Source organism: Serinus canaria, chromosome 5 (assembly GCF_022539315.1).
Source record: "Serinus canaria isolate serCan28SL12 chromosome 5, serCan2020, whole genome shotgun sequence".
Classification (NCBI taxonomy): domain Eukaryota; kingdom Metazoa; phylum Chordata; class Aves; order Passeriformes; family Fringillidae; genus Serinus; species Serinus canaria.
Window position 1 is genome coordinate 30404593 of NC_066319.1, and position 18135 is coordinate 30422727.

The 18135-nt window shown below is 42.8% G+C and overlaps 1 protein-coding gene across 1 annotated transcript; it reads right to left on the minus strand.

Moving 5' to 3' along the window:
- Positions 1–792: 792 nt before the first annotated feature.
- Positions 793–16615, minus strand: THBS1 (thrombospondin 1). The gene is made up of 22 exons (XM_030240321.2): positions 16479–16615; positions 16221–16315; positions 14920–15497; positions 14359–14434; positions 13915–14111; positions 13621–13746; positions 11997–12090; positions 11474–11647; positions 10926–11102; positions 10443–10616; positions 10140–10267; positions 9870–10022; positions 9154–9372; positions 8547–8654; positions 8003–8162; positions 7491–7609; positions 5646–5880; positions 5038–5265; positions 4561–4832; positions 4002–4099; positions 3752–3891; positions 793–3143 (listed from the first exon to the last, which is right to left on the minus strand). The coding sequence occupies exons 2-22, from the start codon at positions 16288–16290 to the stop codon at positions 3136–3138; spliced, it is 3534 nt and encodes a 1177-aa protein (XP_030096181.1). The 5' UTR covers positions 16291–16315; positions 16479–16615; the 3' UTR covers positions 793–3135.
- Between the last annotated feature and the right edge of the window lie 1520 nt (positions 16616–18135).

The window sequence follows — 18135 nt, forward strand, 5'->3', positions numbered from 1 at the left end:
GACAATGCACTCCCACTACCCCATCTCATTCTAGGGAACTCAAGCAGACAGTCCTGTAGCTGATGAGGGCAGAAATTCCTGGCCCTTCATACCAGGTCAGGAGTTCTTTGCTCTCCTTGTTCTCAGTAGGAAAAAATTCAAATAATACAGGACTGCCCTCAAAAGAGTAGTGACATAGGAGTCTTCATCCTCAGGAAAAGAAAATGTAAATATTAATTTTCTACACCTGCAGGACGCCCTCACTACATTTCCCATGTGTGTACTTCTGCTACAGCACCTGCCTTTGCTAAGGGGAGCACAAGACAAGCGGCTGCTGCAAGTAGAGATTGAGGAGCCAGTCTTGACCATTCTTAGTTTTAGCAGCATGTTCTAGAAGTAGATTGAGTGCCCAGGCATCGGCTCTTTGATTACACTAGCAGTTTCAGTCATGAGAGTCTGATGCAGCCCCTGCAAACAGCCAATATGCTGCCATGTGAAAGGGGCAGGGCAGGCCTGGCAGGGCATGACTGCAAAGACTCTTCTGCCTCCTGGCTGCATCAAGGGCAGCAAGGCTTGGAGGTCTTAAAGTCATCAGAATCAAAGGTGCCAGCTGCCCGCGCTGAGTGACTGCAGCACTGCCTGCAGGTGGGCCAGAGGTTACATGCAGGGGAACAGCTCAGGTGCACTCCCTCAGCACAGCTGTAATGCAGAGTGCAGAGAAAATCGTGCATGGAAGCCAAATTTGACAGAAATAACACATCAGTGATCCAGAGATGTATTGCAAAACATTAATAAAACCAGAGCACAAAGGTCTAAATATAAATGTCCTTGGTGGTTTATTGTTCTTTGTATGTAAGAAGCTTTATTGTACAACTTACACAACTTTAGAATGGAAAAAATGGTTAAAAATGTTTACAAAAAAAAGCATGTTCTTAGAAAATTATGCTAGCAAAAACATTGGGAGGAGGGAAGCAAAAAAATCTTCAGTGTGCAAACTTCTTATAAAAATAGAAATACTAACTCTACAGGTAGCATTTCATGATAAATTATTTAAATAGCCTATCTACACAATAATGTGATTAACTACTACAATGGCAATGAGAAAAATAATTTATAAAAATACAAGCAATGGTATACAAGATGACAGGAAAAAATATAATACAACATTAGAAATTGTATTTGACTTTTTTTTTTTCCAATGCCATTTCCTTTCTGGGAATACATTTTCTGCAAAGAAATTTTTACTATGTACAGCATTAACTTTTTAGTACTACAGTAGCTTTAAAGTTTGTTAGACATTTGAACTCTGCTTGCTCCAAAGGTTTTTCTCAGTCACACAACAATGAGGTAATATTTGTACGTAAAACTTTCACCATGTTCATTTCTTTTTGTTTTTTGAAAAGACAAGGAAATATTATAGGTATAAGGATGCTGCCCCTTCTGTTGGGGAAAAACAGTCTTTTAATGTACATCAAGGCCTCTCCCTCTTTTGCAAGGAGCTCCTGAAACTGACTAGTCTGTGATGAATCCCATCTTTTGCAGCTGCATGTCCCTAGTTCCAAACTGAGCATGCAGAGGCCCAGAGAGCCCGTTACAGGGTTATTGAGGGCTGTCCTCGTGCCTCCCGTTGCCATCTCTGCAGGGCTGCGCTCCTGGCTCTGCAGCAGGCCCACTGAGCAGAGGTGAAGCGTCACAGACATCTCCCAGCACTAGAGAACACTAAGAGGGTGAATGGCATTCCCTCACCTCTAGTGCTACGGCTGGGACAGAAACTGCTACTATCTAAAAGGACTGGAATTTTAGCACTTCAGAAGAGTTGCCTGCCAGGCTACCAACTGCCTTGCACAAAGAAAGGAAAAGGCAACATTGAGCTCAGACTGAGAAAAACAAACACCCCATTGCCCACACCCTCACTTTTCCTTGTGCCTCAAAGCCTTTATGGGAAAATTGCTCTTTGTAACAAATACATCACCACTATCTGCTCCAGACAAGACTTTTTTTTCTCAACTAAACCCTCTCTAGTTTCAGTATAGAACAGAGACAATAAATAATCTGTATTTACAATCTTACAGTCATGAAGACTTGTAACAATGATTAGGTGGATAGTCTTGACGCATTTCTTGTTGTTTTAATCAATAATCCCTCAGTCATTATAACATCAAGAATAGGCAAAAATAAATATTTTACAATTTTATCTACAGGCCCCTCTTCCTCCCCTCAAAAGAAGCGAGGGGTTTAAAACATCTATGGCATGTAGAAAAGGAATGTTTTCATTACATTATTTTTGTGCCTCTTTAACCATAAAAAGTGAAGCATGTGCTGGTTTCCTAAAGGACAGCACAGTGCTAGCTGAGATGGTGGTGCTTTCTGGCACCATATCTGTAAGAACACATTTGAAGGTAAGCAAGGCCAGCAGCTAAATCAGGCAAAACCAGAATCTAATCATAAATCCCAGTTCTCTCAAAGCTGGTGTGATCCAGTGTACCAGTTTTTATCCTCATTCCCTCCTGCCATGACAGAAATCAGTTTTAGGATATCTGTTTTGTCCGGTGTAGTACAGCGGCTGATCTAGCTCACCACAAACAGAGTAAGGCTATGTTTTCATCTGAAAGGTATGACATAGAAAATTTCTCCAAGTTAAATGGATGTAAACCAAAGTAGCACAGCCTTCCTTAAAAAAAATTCTCTACCCCATAAAGAAAGATTTAGAGTTCCCCCTCCCACCCCAACTCCCTCTTCCCCACACAATGAAAGGTCTTCAGTTTAAGTAGTCCACAGCACATCCAAAGATGTTCTTTTACAAAATGCTACTCCATGGGACCTCCAGTTAGAGAGGCAGTGACACTGCACTGTGATAAACAGCAAACAAATGTCTTTCCTACTGAAAGAAGTGTGCTTGTTCAGTGATGACAATTCTCATTTGCAAGACACGTTTGTTTCCTTCCACTTCAGCAGAGGTCAGATACCAAGTATGTTCTCACTTTCATTCTCTCAAAAGCATTCTCTTGAGGCAGGTCATGTGTTTTGAGTCCACATTTACGCAGAAAGAAGAAAGGAAGGAATAATATAATGGTCCCAGGATTTGTAAGGCTAAACATTTCAAAAGGTGCAATTACCAGCATTTTTAAATAGTCTCTGAATCCAACAATCTTGTGATTATGAATCTGTGAAAAAAGGAAAATATATATTTCAATATTTGTGTGTATTATGCATGATTATGTCCAAGTCATTAATGCCCAGAGACATTTGTAGAGAAAATTGAAAGTACTCTGAATTAGGTACTTCCTTGAGTTAGACTTCATAATCTACTCTATATAATGAAGTGACAATTTAAGAAGACTAAGACAGCTGGAACTAGTTGTATGCACTTACCTCCACTAAACTTCAAGACTGCATTACTTTGCTAACTTTTAAGCAAATCAGCTTTTTACTTGCTAAAGTCAATATATTGCATTTCTACCTTAGATTTTGTCAGATGTGCTCATTCATTCTAATCAGTACTTTGTAGAAGAGTCAAGGTGTATTTCATTTCTGGAACTCAACATGGATTTCTGATACTTTGAAATAACACAATAGAAATATACTCAGATTTTATATATATAAATTTTTAACTGTGAAGAGTTTATCATGCTGTCCTGTTTCTGCCTGCAGAACTTGTTTGAACCTGAACCATGAAAAAATCACAGTTGAACTTTCCCTCTTGGCTCTTATGTCTTATGTTCTTGAACCAATTCATTTTTATAGGATCTCTTTAATGCAATGTCATCCTTACCTCTGCATTCATATTTAAGGTCTGAGAAGAACACCATTTCTTGAGAGAAGACAAATAGTCCTAGCCGACCACCAGCATAGGTTTTATCGTAGATTGGTCCTGAGTCTGCCATGATTTTCTTCCCTTCATACATTACAACCCTACAAAGAGACAACAGCTCAGCCATTTTTGACAAGGTCCTGTGGGGTTTATCTTCCCAGACATCCACTCTTCCTGTGATATTTACTTCAGATAAAAGGATGATGCTCACCTGATGTAGCCGGTCTTTGGTCTATGGCTAAGTCTCCATCTGTATGCAGTGAAGTCTTTCCAGCCTATGTGACGAGGATCATGCCACAAAGTTCTCACCTGTGAAAGAATGTTTTTTTATCAACCAAAGGCCAGAGATAACACAGCAGTTATTTTGACATGAAGGTGCCTTATTATTAAAGGCTGCAAATAAGTCATTAGGGACTGTAATAGCCTAAAGATAGAAATAATAGAAATCAACTGCATTTATATTTACTTTTAAAATATGTAAATGGGAAGCTACAACACAATTCCACAAACAATTGATTCATTGCTGCTGGGAAGTCTGTCTGCAGCAAGCAATCCTGTTAATTGTATACAATATTTTACTTGATTAAGAAAACGTATAAAGTTTTTGGTATTTGCCAAGAAGCCTACATGATCAGCATGTGCAGGCCCCCTCTAAGTGTCTAATTTTCTGGAACAACAGCCTGCCTTATGCTGAAAAGTATGTTACTACACTGGAATACTCATGTTATCATGTTAAGAGTACTTCAGCATGTAGTAAGTGCCACTCTTACCTGGCCAGGAGTATTTCCTGTGTGCCACAGAGCATTACGAAGGTGTTCTCCTGGACCAGTGGTGGAATTCACAACTTTGATGGAGAGACCTGAATAGCCTTGAGCTTTGGTTGGTGTGGAGTCCCAGTAAGACTGGGTGATCTGCTTCCACATGACAACATAGAAACGACTGCTAGATTGGTAGCCAAATACGAAGCCAGCATAATCATCATCCCTTTCTGTATTGATAAAGAAGGTTCCACTGAAGTCCACAGCATTGAATTCATCAAAACCTATGGGGACATTGAATGATAAAGTTTTAGGTGCTACTTTTTTACAATTCTTAAACAACTCCTTAATCGTAACTTAGGTCCTCTTCCTCTCCCCTACCCCAACTAATAAAAACAACAAAACTACCGCTCAGCCCCACTAACAAACAAACAAACAAAAAAATCAAAGTACCCCAAACAACAGTTCCTGTTAAATTTTTCCCCTTACCGACTGCAAGGCCAGGGTCACAGTTGACTGTCTGAACCAGTTCTTTACCCTGGTGACGAACAACCCAGTTTGGATCATTCTGGGATGTTCCTTTGGGATCCAGGGGAATCATCTGAAATTTTCGGAAATCAGTCTCACTAATTTCCACATTTTCAGGGCAGATATCATCAATGTCTGGCACACTGTCTTGGTCAAAGTCATCTTTGCAAGCATCTCCACGTCCATCACCTGTAGGATAAAAGCAATTTTACTGTTTTATTACCACCACTGTTTGCTTCTGAGTCATACTGCTTGGGAGCTGAATTCTGAATTGCAGATCTCTGACTGCCCAGGTACTTGGCAGACACATGACAGAAGCCACAGCAGGTACTGTATAAATGCCCTTTCACTCCAGCCTGATAGTGACAGGAGTAAGTTGGATATGTGGTCATTTTTACATTGATCTTTACTCTAAGAAGCTCTATAACAACATTTTGGCTTTTTCTGCTGGTACAGACATTCTGGCGTTTTGTTGCTTAGTTTTGTTCAATATTAAATAGTGTGAAAAAAATAGCATCAAACTATTGGAAGAAACTCTTAAAATGTCATTATGATATTGGCTCTCTTACCATCAGAATCAGCTTGATCTGGGTTGGCAACCAATCTGCAGTTGTCTTTGTCATCAGGGATACCATCATTGTCATCATCATGGTCACAGGCATCACCTTTTCCATCCTTGTCATGGTCAGCTTGATTGGCATTGGGCACATAGGGGCAGTTATCAAGGTTATTTTGATGACCATCTTCATCTATGTCCTGGTTGTTGTCACACTGATCACCTATGAGATCAGAATCAGTGTCTTCCTATCAGAGGAGAAAAAAAAACACATTTCAAAAGGCCATTTAAAGAAGGCTGAGATAGGAGTCTCTGAAATAGGAGTCAAAATACATAGAATTAATTGAGATTTCTGCTTGCTTTATCAAGCGCTAAGATGGCTATAGTGAGTGGAGTAATACACGCTTAAAACTGCCTGTGCTACTTATGCTACTTTAGTCTTGTTCTGTTTAATTTGAATTCACAGCAGATCAGAAAGCAGTGTGATCATCAGCTATCTTGTGCCTTTGCCACATGCCTATTCTGTTACTAGTCTATGGTTTCAAAGGCCATTTCAGGGTTGGACTACTCTGTACTTAGTCAGGAGAGACTGTAACATTAAAACAGTCTACCAATGCTTAGTGTTACATCCTCTACACCACAGAGCTTAATTTTCTCTATCAGAAATGCTCTTCATGCCCCCTGGTTTATCACTCAAGACAATTGTTCCCATGGTGGTGGCAGACTGCATTAACTAACTAGTGTGCTTGCTGATCACATATTTTAGCCAGTCATTTGCACAATCAGCTCCTGAACTAAGAAAAACAATCCTGTCGTCCCTGAGGTTGCCTCACATTTAGCCTAGTCGTCATGAGAACACAGGTGGTGTAGACAGAAGACATATCACACACTGTTGGATTAGCTACTAATTCTGGCACTTGAAATCTAGTATCTCCACTTCTAGAACTTGATTACGATCATGTTTGGAAAGCCATTAGAGTCTTATATTAAAATTTCAAAGTCACAAGAGAAAGGATCCTCCTGAAAGCAGCTGCCTCAAAGGATCTTCAGGCGATTCCCTCCCTCAAGGAGGGAAGTAGTAAAGCAAGTGACAATGACTAAGACATTTTATATTATCTTTTTAAATCCTTCAAGTAACACTGCTTTTAGGCTACTAGGTCACACCACACTACATTCCACTGATTTGCAACACCTCTTCTAACTCTTCAAACATTCCAGTTATGTCCCTGAAGCTATTAAACTTAGTCTTTTAACTGACAGGATGTCACAGGCTTTATCTATTTCTGCCTTCAATTTTTCAATCAGTAAATTGTCTGAGAGTCTGGATCCCCCTGGATTTTTATGAAGGTGAATTTTACAAGTATCAGAATATGCCTTTTTCTTAGGGAAAGGCAACTTGTGCTGCCTTCTACTTACTGCTAGAAAAGTTATCTTCTGAAATGCAGCTGGCTTCAAGTTTAGGGACAAAGTTTAATGAACAGCTTTGTGTCTAAGTGAACAGAGCACTACAGGCTATGAAGAGAGTAGTTCCACTATCCACATTTTACACAATGTTCCCGAAGTATTTCATATTCTCGCTGTGAGGATCACCACAACTGACAAACCTAAGAAATGTTTAGGCAATAAGCACATGCAGTAGTCTCACAGATCTTCATACAGCTACTTTTCAGAAAATTCCTAGCAGCTGTTCAAACTCTGGGGGCATGTTATTTGATAAAGGCATCAAATGGGAAAGTAGTAAGAATGATTTGTGACAAGTCAAATTTCAGGTGTACCCTGTTCAAATACTTTCTACAACACACAACTTGCTGTATTTTCTAGCACACCAGTCCTCTACTTTTATAATTCAAATCCTTACCTGGTCAGGGTTGTGTTCCAGTGGACAGTTATCACACTGATCTCCAACACCATCCAAGTCTGTATCCCTCTGGTCTACATTGTAGACATACTGGCAGTTGTCCCTTTCATTAAGCACCCCTGTAAAAGTTTATGAATGAAAGTCAGAAATCTAAATGCTGCAAAGGACTGTATAAAGCCGCTATACATGCCTAGATACATTTTCTAGAGCATTTTGAGCAGCATTTAAAAGCTTTGAAACATGACTGATCACTCGCTCTGTCACATACTCCTGCTCCTATTGCCTTGTGAGAGTGGAGCGAGAATTCAGCTGTGCCAAAATCTATATATTCCAAAGTGAATTTCCATTAGCCCTAACTGATCCTTCAGTAGCCTTCATGTCCTGAAACCACCACATGGGAACTTTTGTGCGTTCAGGGATGAAATTTTGGTAGGAAATCAGTATTACAATGGGTTCATTTGATTCATGGCTGATTAGAAAACCATCTAAAGGAGTGATCAGAGGCCACCTACCATCTCCATCAATATCAATTGCACATGCATCTCCTTCTCCATTGTTGTCAGTGTCAGTCTGATCAGGGTTGTGATTGTAGGGACAGTTGTCACAGCGGTCACCAACATCATCCCTGTCATAGTCATACTGCTGAGGGTTGTAAATGAATGGACAGTTGTCCTGCAATAGTGAGAAAAGTCAAGTTTTAAAATGAATCAAATTAAAGCTTTAACCAGATTCTGCTTATGCTTGTACTGCTATATGAAAGAAGAAATGAAAGGAGGGGAAACAGTTAAAACTCAGATGCTACTATCTCAAAACATCCTGCTGCTGGCATGAGTGTATGAATGGCTGATTGAAAAATAAAAATTCACCTCCAAAGCTCAAACAGCTGCAGAAAGTTTGTCCACACAGTTATGCATATCTAAGGTTTCTAGGATAGCTGTCAGTGCCAGCAATTTCCTATGGTCCTCTCTTAAGATTAAGTTAGAAGCTAGAGCCCAGCTTTGGGAAAGGGAGTAGGTAAGCCACATTCTCAAAAGCTGTTCTTTTCTGTTTCCTTACCCGGTCATCAGGAATACCATCATCATCATCATCACTGTCACAGGCATCACCAATCCCATCCTTATCATAGTCTTCCTGCCCTGAGTTAGGCAGATTAGGACAATTATCCTACAAGAAAGAAGTACATAGAGATGTTCACTCCTGGTATTATTACAATATGGATTTGAGCAGGTAAAATCTATTAATTAGGCAAAATTGTAACACCTCAATCAGTTAGGAGTAACCTTACTGTAATTCTCTTAATTTAAGCTGGTCATTACAGTGATAAGTCTTAGAAAGCCAAAGTTAAATAATTTTTAAAATAAAAATTGGGTTGCTTTTGAGAATCTTACCCTGCTGCTCTTCCCTTGGAGATTGCTATCAGAACAAAGGTGATACAGGTATGGCCTAAACTAGACTCTTCCTAGAACATTTACAACAATCAGGTTTCATTTTTTCCCATATCACAGGAATATATAAAGCAATACAGCAAAAGCAAGAGCCTCCCTGCAATGCCTTGACAATGGTATCCCTACACCTCCTCTATCCCTAGAAGGTTATTTGCAGAGAGCATACTTTAATAGCTTAGGCTGTTAGAACGGCAGATGGTAAAAGAGGATAAACTTACTTTTTTACAGTGGTAAGTAGCATTGGCAACACAAACCAGGTTCTCATTTGGCCATCCATCCAAGTCAGTATCTTCTCCACAGATTATGCCATTGCCAGCATAGCCTGGTTTACATTCACAGCGATACATCGGGTCACTAAAGTGGCCAAGGTAATTGCATTTGGCATTCTTGTTGCAGTCATGTGTTCCATCTGTGCATGGATTACGTGGCTTGCAGACCTAGAAGACCAAAAAGAAATTAAACCCACTGAAAACATTGTTTTATCCCCCACTTTTCCCCCAAAAACTCAAATACATCCTAATCAATCAGGGAAAAAAAAGCCTCATATATGGCTTTCTTCCAGTCCTCAACTCCAGTACCAGTCTTAGCACTAATTATTTTTCTTGTTCAAACCTTATGTATTGTCAAATGGAACCAAGCACTAAGATATGAAGCACAAACTTTTGCATCATTAGTGAATATTGATTTACTCCTGAGTTACTCCTAAAATTATGTGTAACCTCTGAACCCTCCATGGTTGAGGAGGACAATGATATTTAAAACTCATTTTGATCTTCAAAAGAAATTGGTTAATGCTTCTTCTGTTCTGAATCAGAGAAGATGGTGTTTTATTAAATGCTCCAAGTCTTTTTTGCCTAGAACACATAGGTGTTTTCTGTTTTCTAGAAACTTTGTGAGATTTTGTAACCCAGAACAATTCTCAAATTGACAATACCTGTTTGTTACTCATGGCATCCTCAACACTGCGGCCAAACGGCTGTGTTCCAGTGAAACGTGGTGGGCAGGGCAGACAGTTGTACCCAGGCTCAGTATTCTCACACCTGTGCACTCCATTGAAGACAAAGCAGGCATCAGGAACCTCTTTGCACTGAAATATGAGTTTGAGATAGAGGAGAACAACAGTTAGCATTATAAAACAGTGATTCTGTCCTCCTTTTCCGTTTCCTTTCTTTCCCTTTCAAGGAGAAAACTATTGTCTTCTTACCTCATCAATATCTTGGCAGTGAATACCATCACCATGGTAGCCAGCAGGACAGGCACCACACTTCCAGGAACCGTCAGGGGCACTGGTGCATGTAGCCCCTGCAAAGCAGGGATTAGACAGACACCCATCTGTGAAACAAGCAAGGAAATGTTATGATAAAGGATGCTTTACCATGCTGCTACAGTGCTGTATTTGGCTGATATCCTGGTCTAAAATTCTAGCACTTGAGGTCTGCAGACTTTACATTGGTATTTTCAAGATTATCAACAACCTTCAGATGTTTGTGGGCAAATGGATACTCACCAATTGGACAGTCCTGTTTGTTGCAGACCTGAGTCCCTCTAGCTTCACCTACACAAGTCTTCCCACCATACTGAGGCTCGGGATTATTGCAGAGACGGCTTCTCTTCTGAAGTCCTCCTCCACATGTCACTGTGCAAGCATCCCATGGAGACCATGGGCCCCAGTTGCCATTAACTAAGGGAGAAGATAGAAAACATGTATAACTTTAAATTCAGTGCTAAAACTAGTTTCTACCAGACTTTTCTACCGGACTTTACTTTTGCAGGGAGACCAGTTCAGACATTGTTCTGACATAAATGACAGAATTAATGGACTCCATGAAAGAGGCATAAAAATTGTTTCATCTGAAACTAACCTGTGCGGTTTTACATAGCCCACCTCTAAGTTTAAAGAGAAGAATCCTAGAACAAGCTTACTTAGCAACTATTCAGAATGTTCACCATTTAAGCTACCAATTACTAGTTACCATTAGGACACACTTACTTGGGCAAGGGTCTTTCTGGCAGGCTTTGTTCTCTCTTGCTTCACCCTCACAAGGTTTGCCATTCAGCTGTGGTACTGGAGAGTTGCAAAGACGAATTCTAGTAATGATGCCCGTGCCACAAGTGACAGAACACGATGACCACGGCGACCAGTGACTCCAGCCACCATCCTGTTTAACTACAAGAGAGATTTCTGTTATTCATAATTTCTGAAGACTTCAGCTGTACAGCACCTAGGGCATAGCGAGTACCAGGACCAAAGACTCCATGTGTAATGGATAGCCTCCTGACTGTCACGGATTAAGTTTTGCAACTAGGGAAATTTCATACCTAAACTGGCATTACATTTCGTCCTGGCAGCAGTGCCCAAACATGCCTGTTTACTGCATTAACTATCTGCTCCCCTCCACCTTGTTAATACAAGTCCTTAAAGCTAGAAGCCAAGGATCCATGCCAGTGGCAGAACTACATGGTAATCCTTGCTTTTAACATTCAGCCAATAAAAGCAACCTCTGTTTTTCTATCAGCATGAGTAGATTAAGTACTTACATCTCTTATCACACTCCTGAAGGTGGCAAGTCCGAGTCTGTACAGAGGAGCCTTCACAGCGGTTATTGAGACTGTCACAGGAACGGCCTCTCTGCTGAATGCCATTACCACAGGTCACAGAACATGAGGTCCACTCAGACCAAGGAGACCATCCATCATCTGCATAGTCGCTAGCTGCAGAGGGATACAGCTCTGAGTAAGAATCCAGGTAGATGCTTTTCCATATCTTTTCTCCCACCCCTCTCTCAGCAAGAAAGGACACAACTGTCCTCAGAAGCCACACGCATCTTCCTTCTTTGTGTAAGATAAAGGCCATGAACTCAAACATTTCAGCATGTTGCATATTGTAGGAAATATCTGAACATGTACACGTAAGTGATTAGCCTCAAAGACACATCAGATTAACCTACTTCAGGAGTACAAGGCTACACTTGGATATCCAGTTCTGGTATCCTGTAGCACAGTGTGGGTCTAGTTAGATGTGAACAACTGCTACAGGACTGTTAAAGTGGTAAGTACTTACGCCAGCACCGAGGGCAGCACTCCCCATCAGGCACAGTGGCATTGGAACAAGGCATGAGAGGACAGGACACTTTCCGGCATATAGTGGCAGAGTTCTACAAAGAGTTGTGAGAACTACAGTTACCAAGTGGAATATAAACAATGTCTGGAGTCTGGGTAAATAATAGACCTTTTCTGCAGAACTTTAGGACTCAGTAGCATATCTAAAGCAGAGACCTTTGTATTTAGAGCTAAAATACAACCCAAGGGGTAGTCTCAGGTATTTTAAGTCAAACTTCATCTCGTTTCTGTTCTCACCCATTATTTTTTAGTCAAAAGCAGAAATATTTTGGTTCTGCAGAAGTTTATCAGTAGTAGCTAGCAGATGCTGGCTCAAGTGAATTACTATTATGTGATACCAAAAGTACAAGGTCAGATTTCAAAGAAATGAAAAAAGAATGAGAAGCCAACTTTTTTTTCAGTTAATATAGATTTAAGCTGATTATATGGTAAAGATAAAATGAGTTTAGTGGACTCTGCTCAAGTGCTGTGCAATCTATACCTTATAATTAGAGGTTTTTGATCTGTAAGCCAAACAGGCAGGGTAAGAACACCCACCTCCAATCTCAATAAGAGTCTGTAGTTTTGCTTCTTAAAGGTAGCAGCTTGGTCAGAAGAATGCTCTCATGATTACTATTTTAATCTCCCCAAGCAAATTACTAGATTAAGGCAATTACAGCTAACATTGAGTAAACAGGTTGGTAGGAACAAGGCAAATGCAAAAGTCACAGTTCCAATTGCTGACTACAAGACAAAAGACATAACGAGCTAAAGAAGCCGACACAGAATTTGAGTTGCCTTGTCTTGCACATATACAAATACTTGACTTTTAGTTTCTAAAGAGTAGCACGCTTATTAACCCACTCTGTGGTAGACTGGTACCGCAAAATGTTTTTGCTAAGGTATACTTAAATGGAACAAGCAAATAATTTAAAGAAATCCTGAAACTATACGTTTTGTGTATATTCACAACATTCTGTGGAAGTGAAACACAAAGCTTAAATATCTTGCTAGGTGATCCAAGGATTTAAAAAGCTACACTGAAATCCAAAAGGGATTGCTGTTCCATACAACCTGCAAAAACTAATAGGACACACCTAGAAGCATTTTCTAGATAAAGAAAAACACCACAAGTTTAAGTGCCTTTACTGAGAACTAGAATGTCCTTTTCTACTAAGTCAGCAGGAGGCTCAGTGAGGACAGAGGGTAGATCTAGAAAAGTTGATAGTACTATACATTTGTTGTGTTGATACTGACTTTTAGTTTACTGAGGGACTTCTGTAAAGAATATAGACATTCCCCAAATTAAGGAACTAAAACTGTTAATGGCTGTATCAGAGTGATACATATAATTTCAGAGTTTCATATAATTTTCTAGAATACTGCTGTTGAGACAAGGTATGGAAATTGCCTTTATAGCAGAGATCTAGCAGAATGAAATAAACTGAGTAATTGCAAGGCTTCTCTAGTATGCTCAGTTCTGTGTCTGATTCACTCTTTCTAACAAACAATGCAGTTTAAAAATATCTGTTAATTCCAGCTTATGAGTTTATATTCAGGTGATTTTTGAACGTGAGGAATCTTACCTGGCAAGTACATTCAGTGCAGCTGTCAATAGTCCACTCCTCTTTATTTTTGTGCAAGACTCCATTATGAATGCATGCTCCAGGAGTGATCTGGACTACTTTGGCAATGATTTCATTTTCTTCAGTCTTGGGGGTGAGAAGCAAAAAGATATTTAGGATTTAATACAGAAATACCCTTTTTCACAAAGTCAAAGTAAATATTTTGCTGTTTACACAGGCTCTCAAAAGTCAGGTTATAATTAATTCACTAAGTGCTAGTTAATGAAAGGTACCATGAAGCTGACCATCACTTACCACTTTTCGAACTCTGTCTTGAAGTGTTGTCACCATGGACCGTAGCCCTTGCATTTCCACAAACATATTTGTTAGTTCATCACAGGAAAATCCACAGACTGCTTGGATGTCCTTTGTTTTATGGCCAATGTAATTAGTGCGGATAGCTGGGCTGGAACCATTGATGGGGTTGTCCAAAGTAATGATTGCACTAGTGGCTAAGAGAAAAAACCAGACATGAAGTAAATGCATTTTATACCACATGCATTTATCGTTCCAGGCTAACACCTGCTAAACAGCTGCCACCAGATTCATTAGGGTGCCTGCAGAAATATAATCTTACTTCTTATGCAATGTGGATTTGCATGTCAGCATACTTCTGAGTTCTGTTTCAACCTGTCTTTCTAACGTAATGAGAAATCTTATTTTTAATAGGTCATTGGACTCAGAAGATTGTAAACTTACAGCTGGAGCAGCCTTTGTTCCGCAGGATAGTTTCCAGAGTTGTTCCAAACACAAACCGCACATTCTGCAGCAGACCCTGTGGACAGAGGTAGAATTACAGCTACTTGAGCAACTTCAAGGGAAAGAAGTACCACTTGCACTTGGAGAGGCTGAAGGTCGTGCAAGACCTTACAGAGCAATTTCATGACAGACAGACGGAAAAGTGAAACATATTGCTCTATTCTCCTTAATGAAAACCAGCCTTGCTTCCTAACGGTCTTATCCTTGAGCATAAGGACTTGGCAACTCTCCAGGCAGGAAGGAAAAAACCCATGGATTTCTGAGTCTCACATAAGAAGCTAAGCAGTGAAGCTGCAACTACCTCTCTGAAAGCTTCAGTGCCTTCTTATTGCTGCAGAAAGGTCCTTCCCTGCAAATCTAATGCCTTACTCTTCAAACTCCATTAGTAAAGTTTAGCAGATTTAGAGGTCTTTGTTGCTGTTTAGGCTCGTTGAGCAGGTAATGCACCTTCAAAACAGATGACTTAAAATTCTAGGCAAAAAACATAAGTGAAAGTCTTACCTGGAAGTTGTCATTGACTCCCCCTTTGGCAATATGGAGCCTGGCACTGCTGGCAAGGTCCCTAGTGAAGATGTTCTGGATGGGGATGTCCAGTTCAGCACTCTCCATTTTCTCACATCCCACATAGAGCTGAGCTCGGTCCTCCTGCACAAACAGGGTGATATTCTTCCAATGTCCTGTAGCTAGCAAGACATCCTCTACTGACACTAACTGCTGCTTGCCATCCACAGAAAGGCTCAGGTCCAGGGAGCCTGCCTTGCCATTTGATACTAGACTGAAGACATGACCAGAGCCATCTTTCTGTTCCACGGAGAGCAGTGTGCCTCTGCTCTTCTTGGCTTGCCGGAGAGTGGCCAGGAGAATGAAGCCCTTCTCAGCATGGATGGCATCTAATAAGTCTTGGAACTTCGAGTCAGGGACAGCAGGGATGCGACTGGCATCTTCAATGCGGTAAGCAGGACTGGAGGATTCTGGTCCCTTCACCAGGTACACCCCGGGGGCCCGGCGCCCGGCTCCCTTCCGCATGAAGCCAATGAGTTCAAAGAGATCAAAGACGCTGTTATCATCATTCCTGGACTCTGCAGGGAGAGATCAGGACAAGCATCATGAGAAAAGGACAAGAGGTTGGGTAGGTGCAAATCTCCCAGTTATTAACATTTTGGCTCCTGGTGCACATCGTGCAAGGCACAGCGCCTCACATTAGAGCAGACAGTAGCTCTGATGGTGCAGCAGTCCCACCCGGAGCTGCTGTGCAGCAGTACATGTGCATTCTTGTACAGGAGCCAGTCGGCACAGGAGTGCCAGGTACCCGCTGACTGACACACAAAGGTAGCAGCCATTCTGGCACCTCATTACACTCTAGCAGGACAGAAATAGACAGCAAAGCCCACTCTGCAATATTCCTATGCTAGGACATGTCAAAGTGAGTTTGCATAATCTAGCTGAGTGACAGCAGCACAGTAGCAGCTTCTCTATGTCACCAAGACGGCAGCCTACTACCTCATTTCTTCTTCTAGGAACTTGGCAGTTCCTACATCATATTCCTCCTTTCCTCTGCTCAACGCAGAGGTAGACAAGCTACATGCTCGAGTTCTGGAGACTCTGCGTTCCTATTTCTGAAGCTACACAAATTCCACACCGGAGACAAGTTTCCTGTTCCCAACTAGCTGATGCTCAAGTTAAAACGTTTTTATTCATTGAGAGCTTTAGAGTTCTTTATCACCGAGCACAACTTCATCTGCCTACACAGGCACCAAAGTTTTTTATTTTTGCCCCCGGTACCAGCACAGAGCTGGCCTTACCTGCAGTGCGTTTGGTCTCTGAGCCGCCGAGCACGAGGAGAAGGAGGCAGAGAGCAGTCACTGGCCCCATGGCAAAGGTCTGTCTCTGAACCAGCCTGGGGACACACACACGAGGAAGGTCACAGCGCTGCCGTCGCACCCACGGCCGGCGCTAGCGAGGCTCCCGCAGGCAGGGAGTGCGCAGCGGGCACGGTGCAGGTGTCCCCGGCCGCCCTCGGACGGGACAGCGAGCGCGGCGGGAGCCGCTTCAGCACTTACCTGTGGCAAGAGCGATCCGGGCGGTCAGCGCCGGCCTCTGGCCACCGGCGACCAATATCCGCGGGCGGCCCCGACTGTCCCGGCGCGGGAGGGCGAGTGCAGCGGGCAGCTGTAGCAGCGCTGCCGGGACTCTGCGGGCGCCGGCCGCCGCGCCCGGCTATAAAGGGATGGCTCGCATTCCTGGGCGCACGGCGGGCCAATCGGCGGCGGCGGGGCAGGAAGCGGGAGGCGGGAGCCGGGTGGCTCCGGGGCCAGGGACAACTTTCCGCAGGGGCCGGGGGGCGGGGGCGGGCGCGCCCCGCGGGCCGGGCGAGCGGGCGGACGCGGAGCCGCTGCCGTCCGGCCGCGCCGCGAGGGGGCGCTGGGCCGTCGGGGCCTCTCGCGCTGCCCGCGGCCCCACGCGCCGTCCGGGTCCCATCGCCTTTCCTGCCGGCAGCGGGAGCCGCGGCGAGGCCGCCGGGAGCCCTCGTTCCCTCAGCCGGCCGTGAACCCTGCCTGGCATCCGCTCCCGCCTGTCCCGCCGCCCGCTCGGCGTCCCGGCCGCGCGCACCGGCGCAGGGGGGGCGCTGGGGGCGCGTCCCGCCGGCGGCACCTGGCGGGGCCCTGGAGGAGGGGTGTGTCCAGACGCCCCTGCCTCCGGCTGTCCTGAGCGCTGGTGAAAGCGTCCTTCGCTTAATTAACGCAGTTCACTTAATGAGACCTTCTCTGCCTGCCCGCTTGTTCCAATACACAGGACACTGGGTTCACAAAAGGGCAATAACGTGAGTTCTCGTTAGCCCTTCATGCCCGGCCTTGGTTGGGCCGGGCCCTGTGAGGGCAGAGAGGACAGTGGACGTCACTAGGGAAAAGTGTGTGGGCATGACCCTCAAACAACTTGGCCTTAGGAATGAAATGACTGTCCCTGTAGTGCAGCTGAGACTCTCCCATAGCAGCTTTGTTTAATGAACAAAATGACTGGCACTACTTCAGCTAAGAATTTCCTGTTACCTGAAATTCAACATGAATTTCAGGTAACAGGAAATCTAAAGGTTAAAAGGTAGGTTCCTTACATCGTGTCAAATTCTGAATGACTAAAAGTGACTTGAGTGTGTGAAACAGCTTTGAAGTAATCGAATTCCAAAAATGGTTAATTCCTCTGCATTCCCTGGCCTTTCTATGCTTGGCATGTGCTCCCGTGGAAAGTGGAGTGTCAGTGAGCGAGAAGGACCTAGTCAGGCAATTGCGTGTGTGGTGAGGGAAAATTGGAGTGAGCAGTGACTGAGTTGGACTCTGAACAGTGTAAAATGCATCAGACAATTGTGCTGGCTAATGGATGAGGAGGAATTACTGCACTACGGATTATCCTAGGAAATGCTCTGGGAAATTCTTGACCCAAGGAATGAGATAGCTGCAGAATTGTGTATATTAGGGCAAAGCCAAAATTATTGTCTGCCCTTTTAACTTAGAAGATAGAGTATACCATCTGAAGTAGGCCTCTTCACTGTACAGTGATTCATAGAATAAAAACCTCAACCGTCTCAAGATAAAGAACTAAGAGAGAAGAGAAATAATGGTGATGATGAGAGCCTAAAAGATCAGCAAGAGAGAGAGCATGCAAGATACATGTACTGCTCTAATCTGGATAGGTTTAACATTTTATGCTAGTTGAGATCATTTT

What these genes read in the sequence shown, in the direction of transcription:
- THBS1 (XM_030240321.2), bottom strand. Translation starts at nt 16,290, where the DNA reads ATGGGGCCAGTGACTGCTCTCTGCCTCCTTCTCCTCGTGCTCGGCGGC. An exon ending in CCAGAAAGACCCTTGCCCAA is followed by an intron (nt 10,617 to 10,925) that starts GTAAGTGTGTCC and finishes CTTCTCCCTTAG; the next exon opens with TTAATGGCAACTGGGGCCCA. An exon ending in AATTGATATTGATGGAGATG is followed by an intron (nt 7,610 to 8,002) that starts GTAGGTGGCCTC and finishes AAACTTTTACAG; the next exon opens with GGGTGCTTAATGAAAGGGAC.